Here is a 19,177-nt window from a genome sequence, read left to right on the forward strand (position 1 = left end):
ATAGACTGTTCTTTGAAACAATTGTTTGCTGAAATTTCTGCTGTTCTACTAATGTGTCTTATGTCACGGTTTTTAAATGGAAAAAGAAATTTGATTCTGGGTAGAGACAATCGAAAATGCACCAAATCAGGAAGGCCAAAGGTTGCATATTGTGACGAAAATGTAGCAATCAGTAAACGAAATTATTGAAAGAAATGCAGGGTATACAGTACGTGATATAGCACGAATGTTTGGCATCTCACTATCAAGAGTTCATTACATTTTAAAGATATCTTGAATGTTAGGAATATTTCTGCCAGAAGGATGACTCATTTGTTGAGTGATGGTTAAAGAAGCAAGAACATTTCACGGCTGAGATATTTTAGCATTGTTGCAATACACAATCGGTATCAGAATTGTGTTTCCAGTACATGCGCTCATTAGACAAATCCTCAATATTTGTTTGAAAATAGAGGATGTGTTTTGTATAATTGCATCACTGTGAGTTGCTCTAATTAGTGACAAATGACTGAAGCTACAGTAATTCTTACGTAACGTGCATAGATAAAACCGTAAGGTAACAATATGTTCTTAATATTGTTTTAATTCATGAGTTGTAAGCTACAATATAAAAGAGCCAATTTAAGAAAATTAAACTTCAAGGTAGAAATAACAGCAAACTTTTAATTAAGTTATGAGTCATCATACGCCTGTCAAAAATTATTAGTTTTCACAATCTGTCGAAATCATTTTTATCTCTCCATTCTGCATATGCATTGTTTTTGTAAATATCTTGGTAGTACATAGTAACGTGTAACTTACTTTACATTCCACATCAATAATTGTGCTTGAAATTGCTTTGTTTAGCTCACTAAAGTCACGTTAGAATTTGTATTGTTTTAGTATATCGTCTGTAGTAAAGGTACCAAACCTCCATATTAAGGTATTACAATTGATCCTTTCTGGTTGGAAAAGGAAACTATTTGGTTGAATTTATAACATAACGATTCTTAGAAAGAACTGAATATTCTTTGGGATTTTTTTTTTTTTGTCATCCACTGGATATTCAAAACGTTATACCTTGAAAAAACCAAACGATTGCTCAAAATATTTCCAAAATATGATGAAAAGAAATTTGCAAATAAAGTCACAGACGATGAAATTTGGGTTCGTTATTTTGACCCTGTTAGAAATGTTAGCAATAAAATCTGGGCCACAAATGCCCAAGTCCATTGTTTTGCAAATAGAGAAATACAGTTTCACTAGACCTTGCCCCTTGTGACTTCTTCCTATTTCCGATAGTGAAAACCTTCCTCGCTGGACGGAGATATTGGCCCAGACAGGCGCTTGGATCTGCCGTATACCAGTACGTTACTAGTATACCTAATTCAGCGTAACACCAAGCATTTCAGAACTGGATTTATCGACTGAAATTGTGCATTTCTAGTCATGGGGATTACTTTGAGGGCATGAATGAAAGCAATTTGTTATTACTTAAATTTTGAACGTTCCAGATCAAAATAAGCAAGTATTTTCGAACACCCCCAGTACATTGAGATTTCTGGCAAATATAAAGCTTGTGGTGCTTAATTTAAGGTTGGATTGTTATTTTTTCTTGCAGACCTGTAAAACCTCATTGCAACTTCTGGCAATCTTTTAAAGAATCCCGGATTTGCAAGAAGTCCAAGTGTGTTTTATATCTGTATGATAATTCAGTCATTATATAAAAGATCACAAGCCTTCAACCGTCAGACTTAGAACTATATTTGTACATTCAATTGCCGTCAACAAACGTTTCAGTAGTGTCAAAAGGTACTATAGTGATATACTTGTTTATTGTTTACCGTTACAGTTTCCATTGTATTTATTAGGTTTGATTTATGTGTACTTTCCTAAAGTAAATTAAAAAAATAGCATGTAAGAGATGTCGTACTATTATAATCTAACGTAAGAGTAGAATGTTATCTTTCTATGTCATTGTTGTTTGGAAGAAATAGTTCACATGACAATCCCAGTTCTTCATAAGTTAAAACATCTATATATACACCATACTAACTTGTTCAGTGAACTAATTTCAAGCTTGGGGTTATCAATAAATGCTACTTCTAGTGTCTTATCTCAATTACTAATATATCTCTACATCTATGTATACGGTCTATAATTTAATTTTTCGATTGTAAGTTAAAAGTAAAGGACGTGCTAGTAAGGTTATCTTTAAGGTTCATATTGTCGGAATCTTTTTTCTATATACATGTAATCTATTAGGCATGGGACGCAGCCTAGCGCAGTAAAAGCAAACTCTGTCTGATTTAATCTGTCTAGAAGTGTTTTTTTTTCTTCTTTTTTTTTTGAGTTTAACGCCGCATCGACACTCATAAGAGTTAATGTAATGCCATGCAAACCCCAGAGCACAAACTAAAGTGCTTCCCTTTTCAAAAAATGGTATATTAAATGAACTCACTGACTGCAAAGTGACAAAAATAATTATAACACCGTGTCAAGGTACGGTGAATGTAAATGTGAATGTTAATTAAATCGTTGACAAAACAAAAGTATTAAAACAACAAAACGCGAATGTGGTAACGATTTGTTAACATTTATTAGCAGCCGACTTATCCTTGTACAAGTTGAGCGAGGAGATCCGCTGGAAAAAGAACGTGGTCAACAGCATGGATCACACCATTAGCGGCTGGAATGTCTGCCTCAACCACCATCGCATCGTCTACCATTAAACCTGAAAGCAGTATCTCATCATTTATTGGGAGATTAGTTAGATGGGAAGAGACGGCAAAATATGGCACGAAACATAATGTCACCGACAGGAAAGTCTGCCTCAACCACCATTGCATCTCTGACCATTCTACCTGAAATTAACCCAGTATATCATTATTTATCGGGAAAAGTCAGAAATATATAGGATGACATATAGCATCTTGATAAAGGCTTGAATGTCTGCCTCAACCACCATTGCATCTTTTACCATTCTACCTGAAATAACCAAGTATCTCAATATTTATCGAGAGATAACTTAAAGTCAGATGGGAACAGAAAACAATATATAGGATAACATATAGCATCTTTATACAGGCTTGAATGTCTGCCTCCACCACCTTTGCATCGTTACCATTTTACCTGAAATAAGCCAGTATCTCATAATTTATAAAAAGACTGGTGAGATGAAAACATTATAAAGAGACTGGTGAGATGGGAACATTATAAAGAGATTGGTGAGATGGGAACAGAATATATGGTATTGTATATTGCATCCTGGTACCGGCTGTAATGTCTGCATCCACCGCTATTGCACCTTCTGCCATTCTACCTAAAGTAAGCCAGTAATATTCATGACGAGGTTAATGAGATGGGACAAAAAGACAAACCGACTGTGCTGTTTAAATTATCAAAGGGTTCTCAAATGGCAAAGTATTCTATTTATTTAAAACACCTGAAGGTGTCGTGTGGTAAGAGAATAAACCGTCATGTCAGGATTTTTTGTCTAAACTATAATGTCGTACTGAAATAACACATTACCTTGGCCGTGCTTACTTCAGATGAAGTAACAGAATTTAAATACTCTTATGGAAACAACATCTATAAACACGTTCGGAAATGTGATTATTTTTGAGTATAAAAAGTGAAAACACGAAAAGTTATCTTCAACATAAAGTATTTCATACGTTCAAGTGTAAATATAAATTAATATATAAACACTAGTGTTATTTTCATAATACTGACAATGGTCAACTAAAGCTTCGAAGATGGTTTCGAAGAACTGATTAAGAATTATAAAGGAGGTTCATTAAGTTTTGGAAAGCATTGCAATTTTCATGATCCAAACTGTCTACTAGATAAACCCTACGATGTATATCACAGGTAAAAATGTTTAATATCTGCTGTTTTCGAATGGTTTATACCGTTGCTGCTCGTTGATATGTGTATAGGTGATCCATGCAGAGTGAAGAGTGACTGTCCATTTTTAAGATGGTGGCTTGTTCTGGCTCCGGGTACCATGTGGTATTTAAGGACCTCTGAAATGGTTCAGTCAAATAATGATAATAAGAAATAATAATAATCATCATTTGTTGAGCAAACAGTCAGAAACCCACATGGTTTACATGATATATAAAGAGTTAATAATAACTTGAATGGTGATAAATTTTCTAATATGTTAGGAATACAATGGGTTAGAATGACCGCAAATGTTCATTGACAGTGACAGAATATAATGTTTATGATTGAGCAAAATTAAAGATATCACAAATGACCATGCCAAAACTTGAACTTGCCACAAAACTGTGTCATTAATGAATAATGGATAACGAATAGCTTGTACTGTAGAACATTTAAATAATAAACTAAACCACAATTCCATTCATATGGCTAAAATGGTTACTATTGACTTACTGCATTAATTATTTTTTACCTGTCGGAAACACAAGGTAGTACATGAAATATGCACTTAACTTCATTTTCAATTGGGTTTATGCTACTAGTATACATTATGTTTTCACACGAGTGTCTTATCATATTTATTTACTACTATAGACCAAGTCTATTCCACCAACGTCTCCTATACTTAAAAGAACGTCAACATCAAAGCTTTATTACACAAGTGTAGTACCAAAATCATATAATGTATTCGATACTTTTACAACTTGCAAGACCGGCGCATTCTGCTAGATCGTACTTTACATGTATGTGCTGTATAAACTATAAATTTACCCATGTAAATGGACGCTCTATTTGGGGTATCTCGGTGAATGTCGCTCAGATGGGAATATCTTCCGAACGCTAAATCAGTTGGTGCAAATATTGTGTACTCTCCAGCTGAAGTTAATACAATTCAAATATGACACAACATTTTTAGTTTTAATAATACACGCTAAAGGTGACCTATTTGTAGCCATCAAGAAATAGTGTCACACTACACTTAGGATCTGAATAAAGATATATAATACAGCAGAAACATGTTTCAATTAATTTGAGAACTCATTTTGCTGTCGCGGCGTTTCGTGAAATAATTCGACGGGTCGAATAACAACTCTTACTTGCAAACATGATATTTGCCATATCTAAACTTTTTTCTACTTTAAGAAGTAAAATCAATGCATTTATATGTTGTAATGCTGCAAAAACGTTTATACTGTTGACATTTTTTTGTATGCGAAATTTATGCGAAGGGAGTTAAAATAAAATGTTTGAGATACTTAAAGTGAAGACGATGCAATTATAGTGACGACTATACAACTTTTTAAATCCGTGATAAGGAATAACAATCTATTCATGAATGTTATTAGAATAATATGTCACCACAGACTCGTCAGGTATAATGTTTCTTTTCAATGCCGGTCACGTGAGAGGCAAGAAAAGAATTCTCGTCGGTTTAATAGCAAACGAACGTCTCGGCGCACGCCGGCCACGTGAGTTGCGATTCCAGTTTGTTATAATTTTCTATTGCGGCCTTTTCCAAATAAGTTCATAAAATATTGCTTGCAGTATGTTTCTGTACTGGTATAAATCCCAATTTCCAAATGTTTACCCGATTTTTTTATCACGAAAATGTATGATTTACCGCTTTGCCTATCTCGCATGACCGGCGCACATCGACGTACGCCGGGTAGACCTGGGAAGTGCCAGAAAGCCAAACGAACACCCAGCCGGTTGTACGCTGCAAAAGTGAAATGAATTGGTCATTTCAAAAATGGTAATATCTTATTTAGGCCCAAAATGCAATTTGTAGACTACAGTCTTTTCATTTGCAATGTCTTTTAATCAACAAATCAACTATCAGAAGACTGACTTACATTCGATCAGGTGGGTCATGTTGCTAAGGAGAACATACAAAAAGAAGTCCTTGAATTTGTCATCCCTTTCTACGAGAACAGCTGCTAGATTGTCTGTGCTGAATACAGGTGGTATGAGCACAGTGTTTATAACATGGATAATACCATTGTTACAGACAATGTCACTGCTTGACCCTCCTAGCATCATCGAGGCGTTGTTTAATAGGATGCCCTGAAATGTTGTTATCACTTTATCTATATGCGAATATCTTTTCATGTTCGGACCTCAGTAGCAGAATGCATGTTTAAGAAAGTCCAGGTTGTTACACACATATTCTACATAGCGTTTAAGTATTAAGCGTCAAAGTTCCATGATTTTAGTTCAGGAGCGGATTTCCTAGAGGGTCCAGGGGCATGCCCCCTCCGAATATGCTCGGTGAGTATGCTTAAATGGCGCAATCCATCTGATTCGTATTTGTGTATTTCATGTAACTACATCATCGTCTGTTTAACAGTATTTCACTGTAGGAGTAGAGCAAGGGGTCTCAGAGAGGTCATTCGTATAATTTGAAATACTAGCTTTTCCACATGCGAGTATTCTTCATGGCAATTCGTGGAAAAAGGCAACACAGTATATCATTTTTAAGTTTTATGCTTTATTTGGTATTCGGCTGAATCTAATTATGAGATATATGTAAAACCAGAAGCTGCGGAAAACAGTTAGTTATAAAATACAAGTTAAAAGAACTTACAGCTGGTCCGCTTGTGACTTTAATAGGTTGTCCTTCAGAAGTGTCGACCTGTCCAGCACTTATCAAAGATGGTATAACCTCGTATTTATCGAGTATATGGTATCGTACAACCTGTTTCAGAAGGACAGGGTTTCGTGTCAAGGCGACCATTATGTCGGAATCAATGTTAGCCACGGCATGGTTTGTCGGAGCCATAATTGTGAACGGTCCTTTAATATGAAAAGAAATATATACTGAACATGTCCATTTTGGATAGATGTCAGTTTGTGTACGGAATATTAGCAATATATGTCCGTCAAAAGATTTTATGTTTTTCATATCATTGCTATGTGTGTAAACAACGAGAATTTAAATGCCTTCCGATACTAATTAACAGTACATTTTCAAAATCGGTCCAATACTGATTTGTAACCCCGACGGGCTCATCAGTTTTAATACAAATTATATTGGTCCATTGATGGCTAGCTGTTTGTTAACTTGTTTGGTTGTTTCGCAAGAATGTATGCAAAAGTGGAAAGATAGTTGTGTATTTAAAGAAAATTTTTATTCCCATTATTCAGATGTTTGATATACCCCTGTGTTCTGTATTGGAGCATATGTGACTTTTGAACTGCAAAGATTGCTGTTAACGCTGCGAGCAAACTTGACAGCGTTAAATGAATATCGTTTTTGTCAATCGTCAGACAAAGAAAGTTTTAGTTTTGAATTATGTTAAACGTCTATTCAGGAAAATGAAATATTTGTATCAAGTGAAAATAGTGATTACCTCCATTTGTGAGTGTTGAAATCAAATTTGCATCCCTGATAAGCTGCGCCATGGCTGTAAGATTCTGGTCAATAAGACACTGGTATACATTCTTGTCAATAAAAGCACTCGCATGTCCAACTATTGCTAAAACTAAACCCACGTTAAAAATCGGGCTCATCGTTACTGATCTATGACAGTACAGGTAATTTGTGGAACTAAACGTCGCTTGTGTAATTTTGAAATACTTAAAGGGAAAGATAAGACAAGGTACTATAATTTGCAACCTTTTAACATGAAAATGTCAGCTTAGTGCTAATCAGGTCTAATCAAGTTGAACTTTTACACTAAACTATAATTATGTAAAGGTGCAATTTCATTATTCGATGTACAATCGATCAGTAGGCCATGCGCTAACAAGTTTCTAACAATAAGTTGACCACGAATAATTGAGTGTTAGTTATTAACTCTAGCCTGCCTGAGGAGCCGCCTTTCGTCCGTCAGCAAGCATTTCCAAGTCTATATCCACTTGCAAAACAAAAAGAACACTCCTTCCTTACATTTGAAAATGTCGTATTTCCATATTTCCTTTCATTTTATCCGTCAAAAGGGGTTATTGTTTTTTGGGGGTTTTTTGGGGGGGGGGGGGGGGGGGGTTCAAATAGCAGTAGCCTCTAGTATTTATTTTTCTTTGACTTAAATGATATTTTATTTACTACAAGTTTTCAAGGGACGCGGTTCTTTGTGTCACTGAAGTTGCCATTTTAGTAATATAAGGCGAGTTATTATGTAATTATTGTGATACTGACGTGATTAAACGAAGATCGCCTTGGTGACCAAGACCATAACATTTGACTTTTTTGTGATTTCGAGGATGTCACCTAATTAGACCAGGTCAAAAAGTTACTGAAGCATATAAGATGTCTTTGATGTGACTTACGAACTTTTGCCCTCTAGTGATCAATGCGATAATATGCACGTATTCGGGCAAATATATCACGTGGCGTGGCTGTTTTTTTAATCCAGAAGAAACATGTCACACCTTATCTCAAACTGTAAATAAAAATTATGAGAAGATCTTTTGGACTTTTGATGGAATTTACGTTTTAAAATGATGTTTATATTGAAAAAATATATATATATATGTAAGATCTGCATCGTATGACGGACTTAAATTGCTGTTGGTATTCAATTACTTAATCATATTCTGAATATAATTGAATATATACCTTGCGGAGAAATTAGCAACCTTCAATGAATAGAATAATTTAAATACACTGCTTCGATTTCAAAAAAAAAAAAAAAAAAAAAACATCTGAGATTATGGTCTAACAACAGATAAAGATTGTGAGTGTAGAACACCCCATCCCCTACCTGCACCCCCACGCCACCCACCCACTGTTAAATATTTTCACCAACCCAAACTCCTTTGGTATCGATATTGTTGAATAAAAGTTTAATATTTAAAACATCAACAGACTGAAATAAAAGATAACAATTTTAAGATAATAACTATCTATTTGTATACGGAATGAATTAATCACAATTGGGATATGATTGGATAGATAATCAAAGGGGACGGGGGAATTGTGTCCACCTTTATCAAATTTAACGTAGATGACTTGTAACCCCGTCAAAAATCTTTAGTTTTTTATGAATAGAATGAAATGCCTACTTCAGCTACTCTTGATTTAACTTTTAATTTCTAAGTTCGACGTTTAATGATATTACCAAGTAAGCTATTTGCGACAAACTTGCAACAGATTATTTAAAAACATCAGCTTAAATTGATGGATAATCTCAGTTTCCGATTTTTGCTTTTACCTGAACTTGTCCAATGTAAGATCAATATGGCTGAAGAATAGTTTATTGCTGCTCCTTTATGAATGCCTTATTATCAGTTATAATGCGCATAAGTCAAAATTTCTAATTTTGAGCAAGGTAGTTGCGGATTGTACAAAGGATTATGTATAAATTTTGTCCTGCACTAGTAATTTATTTGTAAAAGACATAAACATTATATTGCAACCTTAACGTAGTTTACATTCTGCCGTCATGTCTGTCTTTTTGCCCTACGTAGAGTGCACGTGCGCATGCATTACTAAGGAAATGGGCGGGTGTAAACTCTGCCATATCTGCACGCATAGTTCACCTGATGTTCTATATCAGTGTTAAAGTTTAACAGAACTCCGGGACTTCTCACTCAGTTTGTTGATTTTATTACCGTCATCGACCTTTGTGAATACAGTATGTCTGGCAATATTTTGCTTTGGTGTAAAAAGCATCACTTCATTTTTTTCAGCAGTCAGCTTCAGCATGTTGCAGTTCATCCATGAGACGAAATTAGCGAGGTGGTCATCAGTGCAATATAACGCTTTACCTCCTTGTTACAACTTCTATTGTATTGGCTTGAAGAACTGGTACAACCGGGAGTCGTCAGGGTAGAAATGATACAGCAGTACTGGAGGTCTACACATTTTGCCAGCGGTTTAAGAAATATATGTGATAACGGAATCGAAGAAACTTTTATTAATAGAAATTATTCATTTGTGTACGTAGTTTACTACACATTTTTAAATACTCGTATTCTAAACATATAGGTAGTTTTAATAATGTTTTTGACCAAGACATTGTCAGCTCAATTCATGTACACATGGCAGCCTTTGTGCGTTTGTGTGCTTGTGAGCCTAAAGCGGTGCCCTACTGCGTTCTTGTATCTTACTTGTCTGTTTTTCTATGTTAGTTAGTTGGGCCTGGCTGTGTGTTTATCTGTGGTACATGAATGTCTGCGCTATTGTGGTTTACGTTGTAGTGTCACTGTGATTAAGGAACATAGCATTCCATATACATGTATGTACTTGTTATATTTTTGAAGCAACCCGTCTGTAATATTTTTCCATTACAGCTTCTTTTTGTTGTGGGCCTACTTTTCAAATGCGTGGCTCTTAGACTGTGTTTTTGGTGCTCTGTGCTTCCGAGAAATGTAACCTTACCTATTATCTTTTGTGAAAACTTTATACTCAGCATTCTAACAAACTAGTTTTGCAATGCTCTGACAGCTATTATAACAAATGGGAAAAAAATTAAAGGGATTTTATTCAACATCCAAGGGTTTGTCTCCTTACGATTATCAACGCATTTAAGCTTAAGTTCAGTTGTTACAGCAACCCCTCTCAGGAGCTATACCATAAATTGACAGGTAGACAATTTAAGGTCCTCCTTGGGTTCCTTTTTTTTCATAACTTAGCCTGATAATAATTTTAGTCAGTATTTAGTCGATGTACTCTTTAAAAGAAATATTTTAATAATGTATTTAAATCGGTTTACTGTGATATCGTACATGTCTTTCCAAATGTCTACAGCAATAAACCAATAATATTCTGATATTCCTTCATAGAATAATCTTTAAAACAATAACTGCCAGTTTCAAATACATACAGAAGAAAAATGATAAATTATATCCTTGTAACGTTGTGGGCAGAACTAAAATCTGGCTTTCAGTTTAGAGAAAAGCTTAGAAAGAGTATATACAAACAGTTTCTGAATCATTTCATTTGTGATTGTTGCATTTCTTTAAAAAGACAAACTTATCATCAATAACAAATATTAAGCGTTCCCATTAGGTTGCCATACTGTGGAATCTTGCTTACTTTCGGTCACGGATTGCTATTTGCGACTTATTTTAGCCACAGGGGAAACCGACCGCATTTTGTTCGTTACAATGTATGAATATATCTCAGTAACTATAATCTCTTTCAAAGTAATAAATAAATTGAAATTTTGAATATAAGGCTACATATGGCCTGCCATTGTTTGGAATTTTGAATCTCCATATTGCCTATTTAAATCTTTTGCATTCAACTCATTTCAAGGGATTTCTATCCGTCATAAAAATGACAATTTTAGTTTTGTTTATCTTCCTTGTAATTGTTGAAAGAAAGTAATGGTTTGCTCATTTTACTTCTTGATATTACATGCTCTATATGTATCTCTAAAACAATCATTGTCAAAAGACCTGCTGTCGGTACGCGAGACGACGGTCTGATTATAGGACAAGTATCTTGAGTCAGATTGCAAACTGCTGGCGGGAAAACATATCTTACGTTGACAAAATAAAGAAAAATGAATTTTTCCAAAAGTAATTAACCTGCATAACATGATTTCAATAGTATGGTATGAAAAAGCAATTATTTGTACATATTGTAGGTATGTTTCATCGACAGTAAATACTTTTCATCTTCACTAGATATTCAAGTATTCTAAAGAAGGTGGGAATATGACGTTTTCGGAACTGGCTTTCGCAGAACGATATATACATGTATGTAACAAGCACGTAATTGACACAACAGACGTCCGAGACAAGACTACATTATGCGTAGAATACTAGTTGTATTGAAGAAATATAGTAAGTGATTAGAAATATATTTTCAACTACATCGGACGATATAGGTCTTTAATTATGAAATTCCTCCATACAATCAGACTGAAAAATGGAAAACACTGTAGTTTATGTAGAAAAGCCCACACTGAATGTTTTTGTATATGTTAAATATGACTCAATTCTCGTTTAAGTTTTAAGCCTTTTATAAATATGATATTATAAGTAGAGATTGTGCAAAATGCAAAGGTTGTTTAGAAAGCAACTGTGAATATGATATGTAAACTTTTATTAGAAACCTAATTATCCCTGTACAAGCTTAGCGAGTAGATCAGCTGGAAAAAGAACGTGGTCAACAGCATGGATCACACCGTTAGCGGCTGGAATGTCTGCCTCAACCACCATTGCCTCGTCTACCTTTACGCCTGAAACACCGTAAGATATCATCATCAGTGAGGTGAAAACTGAAGATTATACGATATTTATGACATAACACATACTGTTACTGGTTAGAATGTCTGTTTTAGACATCATTGCATCATCTACCATGATACCTGAAAAAGTACAAAAGCTCATCATCTGTGGTGGGATCAGTTAGATAGGAACTGAAGACAATAATATAGCATGGCACATACTTGTTAGAATCACCATTGCATCATCTTCCATTTAACCTGAAAAAGCACAAGAGCTCATCATCATCTATGGAAGATAAGTGAGATGGGAAGCCATCATGACATGAAATATACTGCTACAGCTTTGAATGTCTGATTCAAACACCTTCGCATCGTCTGTCATTTTACCTTAAATAGCAAAATACCAATGTATCATTAGCTATCGGAAGATCAGTGCAATAGGAACCGAAGACAATATATGGCGTGACACGTACTGTTATCGAGGAAATGTCTGTTTCAAATACCATAGCATCGTTTACCATTATACCTGAAATAATCCAATATCTCTCGCTCGCTGAAATGTTTGTTTTCAATACATGTAGCATCGTAGACCAATATACCTGAAATGACTCAATATTTCCTTATTCACGCTGAGATCAGGAAGATGGAAACCAAAGAAAATATATGACTTAACATAAACTGTTATTTGATTGAATGTTTCTTTCAATTACCAAAGCATCATCTACTGTTATACCTAAAATAATCAAATACTGGCATGTTATCATCTACGAGGAGATCAGTAAAATTTGATCAGAAGAAAATATATGACATGACATTATGTTGTAACTCGCTGGAATGTTTTCCCCAACCACTTTAGTATCGCCTATCATTAAACTTGCCTATTATTTATGAAAAGGTATGCAAAAAAACCAGCTCCAGTTTATATGGCATGAATTCCACTGATACTGGCTGAAATGTCTCCCTCAACTAACATGGTATACGGCATGGATGAAACTGGTACGGTCTGGGAAATATTCCTCAAGTACCATTTTATCGTTTATGAAAAGGGCAAGCAAAAAAAGAATATGATCCATGACTTGATAATTTGTTTAAACCATCATAGCGGCATCTGAAATAACATATTACAATAAAAGATGCAGCCACCTCTAACACACTTACTTCAGATATTGCAAAAAAAAGACGAATGACATTTTCCTTCCAAAGACCAATGTCAAGCGTGATAAAAGCCGTGACGAATACATCTATAACAGTTGTCTGTCCTATTTTTAAAATGATAAGCATTAGCTTGAACAGTTTTTGACTTTTTGCCATAAAGATTTATGTAAACACAGAAGGGAATGCGGTTATTTAGTGTATAAAAAATGAAGACACGATTATCTTATTTCAAATTATAAGTTAATTTAAATTTTCAAGTGTAAAGGAGCATTGATATCATATTAATCATATATACAATGTCTTTGTAATAAATAAGAAATAAACAAATCTGACTTGTGTCTCGGTATCATTTCAAATAACGTTTCATAAGGACCATAGAATTTAATGACAACATTATTGCTTATAAAGTATGATTGAGGTAATTTCAGTTTTGAGACGGATAACATCTTTCAGTAGGAAACTAATGGTTTATACCGTTGCTACTCAAAGATATATGTATAGGTGATCCATGCAGAGTAAAAAGCGTCTGTCCGTCTTTAAGTTGATGGCTTGTCCTGGCACCAGGGACCATGTGGTACTTAAGTACCTCTGAAATGGTTCAATCAGACTATTTTCAAAAACCTTCCAAAAGACCTCGTCGTTTTATTTTGAATGTGTAGAGCTTTCATTCTTTTTATTTGACTTAGATTTTTATATATTATGAAATATGAGGAAGTATTTGGGAAGTGCATCCTGGTGTTCAACTAGGCTTATTTCTTGCATACACATGACCGAATTTAGTCAAATCAATGAATGTGCAGATCCGTTTAGTTTGGCTTTTTTTAACAGGCAATTTATGTAAATCAACAATGGCTGCAAAACTGTTGGTAAACTCCAAATTCGTACATTCTTGAATACACGCATTTTGAAAATATATAAGATGTAATAAATTCTCCAGCAACTTGTAATGCGAAATGCTCAAAACTCTGCAAGACATTTTGCACACATGCATTGTACATAGTATGAATTTACCCATGTAGATGGACGCGGCATTTGGAGTATCTCGGTGAATGTCGCTCAGATGGGAATATCTTCCGAACGCTAAATCAGTTGGAGCAAATATTGTGTACTCTCCAGCTGTAGACAACAAAACATATATTCATTATTCTAATATGACAAATCATATTCATCTTTTATAATGTAGAGATAATACACACTTTTTGTGTGTGTGTGTGTGTGTGTGTGTGTGTGTGTGTGTGTGTTAACGTCTGCAGAAGCCCGCAGGATTGTTTGTGACCGAGATCGAAGGTCGAGGTTACAAACATATCCCAAGGGCTTCTGCAGACGTTAATACACAAAACAAACGTGTATTGTCGCTATTCTTGCATAAAAATATATATTCACGACGATTTATGTTTTGTTTTCATATGTGATGACTTGACGATTCCGGTACATTTTTTATTTACCATTCCAGTTGTTCTTGGAAACGGTAAACATGTTTTAAATATCCGTATCCAGGGCCCGGAAATAAACAACACTATCAAGAGCACATCCTGAAAGCTTTTAAGCGATTTTTTATGTCTCATTATTACAAACATAAAATTACCAATAATTGTTCATATCATTTCACAATTTGGTGGACTCGATCACAATTTCAAGAATAGTAACTTTACATTCGAGTTACATTGAGTACGGACACGCAGTTGGAGTACGGATGAGTACGAACGTATTTTCCAGCAGAACCCCGCTATTCAGAGTGGTCTTAATAGTAAGGTAGTCTTGTTATTTGGTTTGCCTTCATAGTTGTAAACCATAACCTTAAGTTTCTGACTTAGCTAAAATTGTACGATAAAATCTGTAAAAAGATCCTTTGGAAGCAAAGAATGCAAACAAGAAGAATAATAGCAGACTCGGTTTGACTGAAGAATTATTGCTTTTAAAAAATCAGATTTTTGTTGCTTACAAAGAACAAGACCAAACACTATTATTTATAAATGATAATGTTCCTATATTATCCTGAAACTGTTATTCTGAATATTATAGAAGGTCCTTTCCCTATGTAATAAGAAATTAGAAATACTGTTTTAAAACTACTGTATCTTTTAAACATTCATCATAAAAATACTTGTGAAGTTTTAACGCCTAATGAAAGAGAAAAATGATCTTTACGAATAATAAATATTAAGTTTTAACATATAATCGGACTGTTGATAATTTTTTATAAAGTCTACTACCGGGTGTAATGATTTTCTGTATGCTATGCAATTAAAGAAATTAAAATAAAAGAAGTTCATACTAGTGTACCACTACATGTTTCCTACTGCAAAAAAAAAGTATAACAATTATATACACAAGATTAAAGTGCTCTCATTTACCACAAACTAGACAGAAAAAAAGGTTTCAAACGGTCCAAAAGTGCTCTTATTAGTGCAGTCATAAGGTCATTTGGGACTGAAACAGGTAGTCTTTTCAGCAAATAGTGGAGTGGGCTTTGGTTGAGAACATTGAACATTGACTTGTTGACATAAAAAATCGTTATGTGAAAATGTCTTCTTTAAAATAAGGTTGTCTAAATTAAGGTATGGATTTGATACTGGGTCTACTGTATTTGTAAAGATGAAATGAACATGTTTGTGTATACACAGAAGTATGTACAGGTTAAAAAAAAATTATAGAAAATGAATATGTTACTAGACAAAGTATGAGTTTGAACCTCAGAGAGGAAATTTGTATCAAATGGTGATATTTCTTCTGTACCTTTCGTAATTTGTAAGCTAATATAATTTTCTTGGTACTAAGTTTTAATCCACAAATCGAACTATATACAACTTAGCAGAAAACGCCAAAGGACCAGAAAATATAAGAACACTGAATCCAAGTACGGGAAGACTTAAAAAGACTTAACAATCGATACATGACAGTCTTAAAGACTATTTAAATGCTTACTCTCGATCAGGTGGGTCATGTTGCCAATGAGCACACAGAGTTACATGTACCATTTTAGACAGGAAATTTGTAAAAATAGTAATATCTTATTTAGGCCCAAAATGCAATCTGTAGGCTAAATTCTTTTCAGTTGCACTATTCTTTTAATCAACAAATCAGTTATGAGAAAACTGACTTACATTCGATCAGGTGGGTCATGTTGCTGAGGAGAACATACAGAAAAAAGTCTTTAAATTTATCATCCCTCTCGATAAGAACAGCTGCTAGATTGTCTGTGCTGAATACAGGTGGCACGAGTACAGTATCGATGACGTGGATAATGCCGTTGTTACAGACAATATCACTGTTTGACCCTGCTAGTAGCATCGAGGCGTTGTTTAATAGGATGCCCTGGAATGTTGCCAAACATTTGTCAGTTTATCTACCGTTATGATATCCAGGAAAACTGTTTAAGATTACGAAACTGCGTTATGTTTATAAGATACTTGTATACTGGTCAAAATCAATCTTGCCTCATATTAAACGAACAGACGAACGGATGAATAATGAAACAAACAAAGGCACTTACAGTTGGTCCGCTAGTTACTGTAATAGGCTGTCCTTCTGAAGTGTCGACCTGTCCAGCACTTATCAAAGATGGTATAACCTCATATTTATCGATAATATGGTACCGTACAATCTGTTTCAGAAGGACCGGACTTCGTGTCACGGAAACCATGGTGGTGGGATCGATGCTAGCAACGGCATTATTTGTCGGAGCCATAATTGTGAATGGTCCTTTAATAAAAAATTTAAACAAAATATGTTTCCATTTGATCATGGAAAAAGTTGGTATGTAGTCGGAATATTTGCCAATATGTCTAACAAAGGTCCCATGCCTACCCGATTTAAAATTGAACCACTTGCATTTATTTCTGTTATTGTTGCTGGTATAAAATGTAAAAAAGGAAAGTGATCCATTATGGAACTAACTTGTAAACCAATGAGGAAAGCGCTATAAATAGTATAAACTGGTATATTTGAGATCAGTCTAATGGTGGGTAGATATTGGTTTGATAAATGGAATGTAAAAGTTGGGACTAAGACAGTATACTAAATGTCCGGAGAGTAATTTTAACCCTTACCCTGCTAAATTTCTATAATGAACTTGTCCATCTTTAAATTTGGACAGTACCATTAACTGTTAAAACGTGTGCTAACCAAAACGATACTGACTGAATGGCAAACAGTGCAGATCATGACCAGACTGCGCGGATGTGCAGGCTTATTATGATTTGCACTGGTCGCAAATGCAGACTCAATCGCGCCCAGCATGATAAGGGTTAAGTAAAGATTATGTTCGGATCTTAGCATGAACTTTTTTTTAGCTCTGTGAAATGTGAGTAAGAGACCAAGAAAATATGCCCGAGTTACATCAGTTGTCGGTATCACCATAGGATTTGCAAAATTATGGTTCCAAAATGTTTCTATGGCTACTTCTTTCAGGGGGAAAATGAATATTTATATCAAGTGAAAATAGTGATTACCTCCGTTTGAAAGTGTTGAAACCAAATTTGCATCCTTGATGAGCTGCGCCACGGCTGTAAGATTTTGGTCAATCAGACATTCGTACACATTCTTGTTAATATAAGCACTTGCATGTCCAAAAATTGCTAAAACTAAAACAAAATATAAATTCGGACCCATGGTTACTGTTCTTTGTCAGTAAAGGTGGCTTGTTTAACTAGAAGCTGCTTTTGTAATTATGAGGTACTTAAATGTAAAGATAAGATTAGTTTCTATAAGTGGAAATTTTTAACATGAACCTGTCACAAGCTTACTATTTAGACTGACCTTTAACAACAATATAGGACCTTGCGATAACAATAATACTTCATAATATACTCAGTACATTTAGATGTTCAAAGTTGAAATAATTGGCTTTATTATATACATGTGTACCTTTATAAATGCTGCCTGAAACACTGCTTGTATTTCACAAGTAAATACGAACAGGCAGAAAAAATTCGTATTATACCTTTTGTATTGTATGTTTCCGGACTCCTTTAATTGACACTGTTCTATAAATAGTGAACACAAAAATTACATTCAGTTCTATTTTACATCGATAAACATTGATGATTTCGTTTGATAACAAAACAATAAACAAAAAGGTGGTATATAATAAAAGGGTCATTATAACAGTAACTAGATCTGGGCTTTTGTATTCGGCTCTCCTGGAGTTTGCCAGGATGGTTTACACTCGGCGCTTGCGCGCCTTAGAATATTCCACGTTAGCCGAATACAGCATCATCATAGATCAAGCCACTTTTATAATAACGCTATTATATATGTAATATGCCATGTTTGTTTTAAATGTTGTCAACTACAAATGTATATACTACCGCGCATTTGTTTTGGTCTTAAATCAAGGCCTTGACTTCAAAACTTTAATTACTTCTGGTAACTTCTAGACGTGTCAGATAGTATATGAAAAGTTAAAAGAATTAGCGGAAGTTTTTAAAGGCATGACTTGTTCTTTGTTCAGTGCGAAACGAAGGAAATGAAATACACACCATATTGATGAATGCATCTGAATTTTTCATGTAGAATTTAGAAAATAACCAAACATAAGTTTAATTAAAATTTGATTTATTTTAACGACACTGTCAAATTTTTAGATAAAAAAAATTGATGTTATATATCCGTGAGGACATCTTAAAGACATAAATGCCTCAAGGAATATGTAACGCAAAATATTGCAACGTTGCTTTCTATATGTCAGTACTAATTCCGAAGCTACACCCTCTTTTAAAACTTGCACTTTGTTTCACATATTTGAAATACTCCAATATCTATCAAATGCGAATGTGAAACCAGAAAATTAACAGAAATTTTATACCTTTTAAATACTATTACATTAAATGGAGGTACATGTAATTACAAAATTTCATAAAAGTATCTAATGGGGATCTGACTCTACTTAATTGATCTTTCTTGTTGCTTAAATAAATCTGTTACAGAGTACATGTATATGAAAATTGAAACGTTTTAAAAAAAAAAGTACT

The 19,177-nt window shown here is 34.3% G+C and overlaps 2 protein-coding genes across 2 annotated transcripts; both read right to left on the reverse strand.

Moving 5' to 3' along the window:
* Window positions 1-2,554: 2,554 nt before the first annotated feature.
* Window positions 2,555-7,487, reverse strand: LOC123557477 (periostin-like). The gene is made up of 6 exons (XM_045348946.2): window positions 7,281-7,487; window positions 6,515-6,723; window positions 5,784-5,994; window positions 4,702-4,806; window positions 3,894-4,007; window positions 2,555-2,713 (listed from the first exon to the last, which is right to left on the reverse strand). Exons 1-6 carry the CDS (start codon window positions 7,438-7,440, stop codon window positions 2,592-2,594), a joined length of 921 nt encoding a protein of 306 aa, XP_045204881.2. The 5' UTR covers window positions 7,441-7,487; the 3' UTR covers window positions 2,555-2,591.
* A 4,422-nt stretch (window positions 7,488-11,909) lies between these two features.
* LOC123559092 (periostin-like) lies at window positions 11,910-17,877 on the reverse strand. The gene is made up of 6 exons (XM_045350910.2): window positions 17,657-17,877; window positions 16,699-16,907; window positions 16,310-16,520; window positions 14,217-14,321; window positions 13,680-13,793; window positions 11,910-12,062 (listed from the first exon to the last, which is right to left on the reverse strand). Exons 1-6 carry the CDS (start codon window positions 17,814-17,816, stop codon window positions 11,941-11,943), a joined length of 921 nt encoding a protein of 306 aa, XP_045206845.2. The 5' UTR covers window positions 17,817-17,877; the 3' UTR covers window positions 11,910-11,940.
* Between the last annotated feature and the right edge of the window lie 1,300 nt (window positions 17,878-19,177).

This window comes from Mercenaria mercenaria, chromosome 5 (genome assembly GCF_021730395.1).
Source record: "Mercenaria mercenaria strain notata chromosome 5, MADL_Memer_1, whole genome shotgun sequence".
Classification (NCBI taxonomy): Eukaryota; Metazoa; Mollusca; class Bivalvia; order Venerida; family Veneridae; genus Mercenaria; species Mercenaria mercenaria.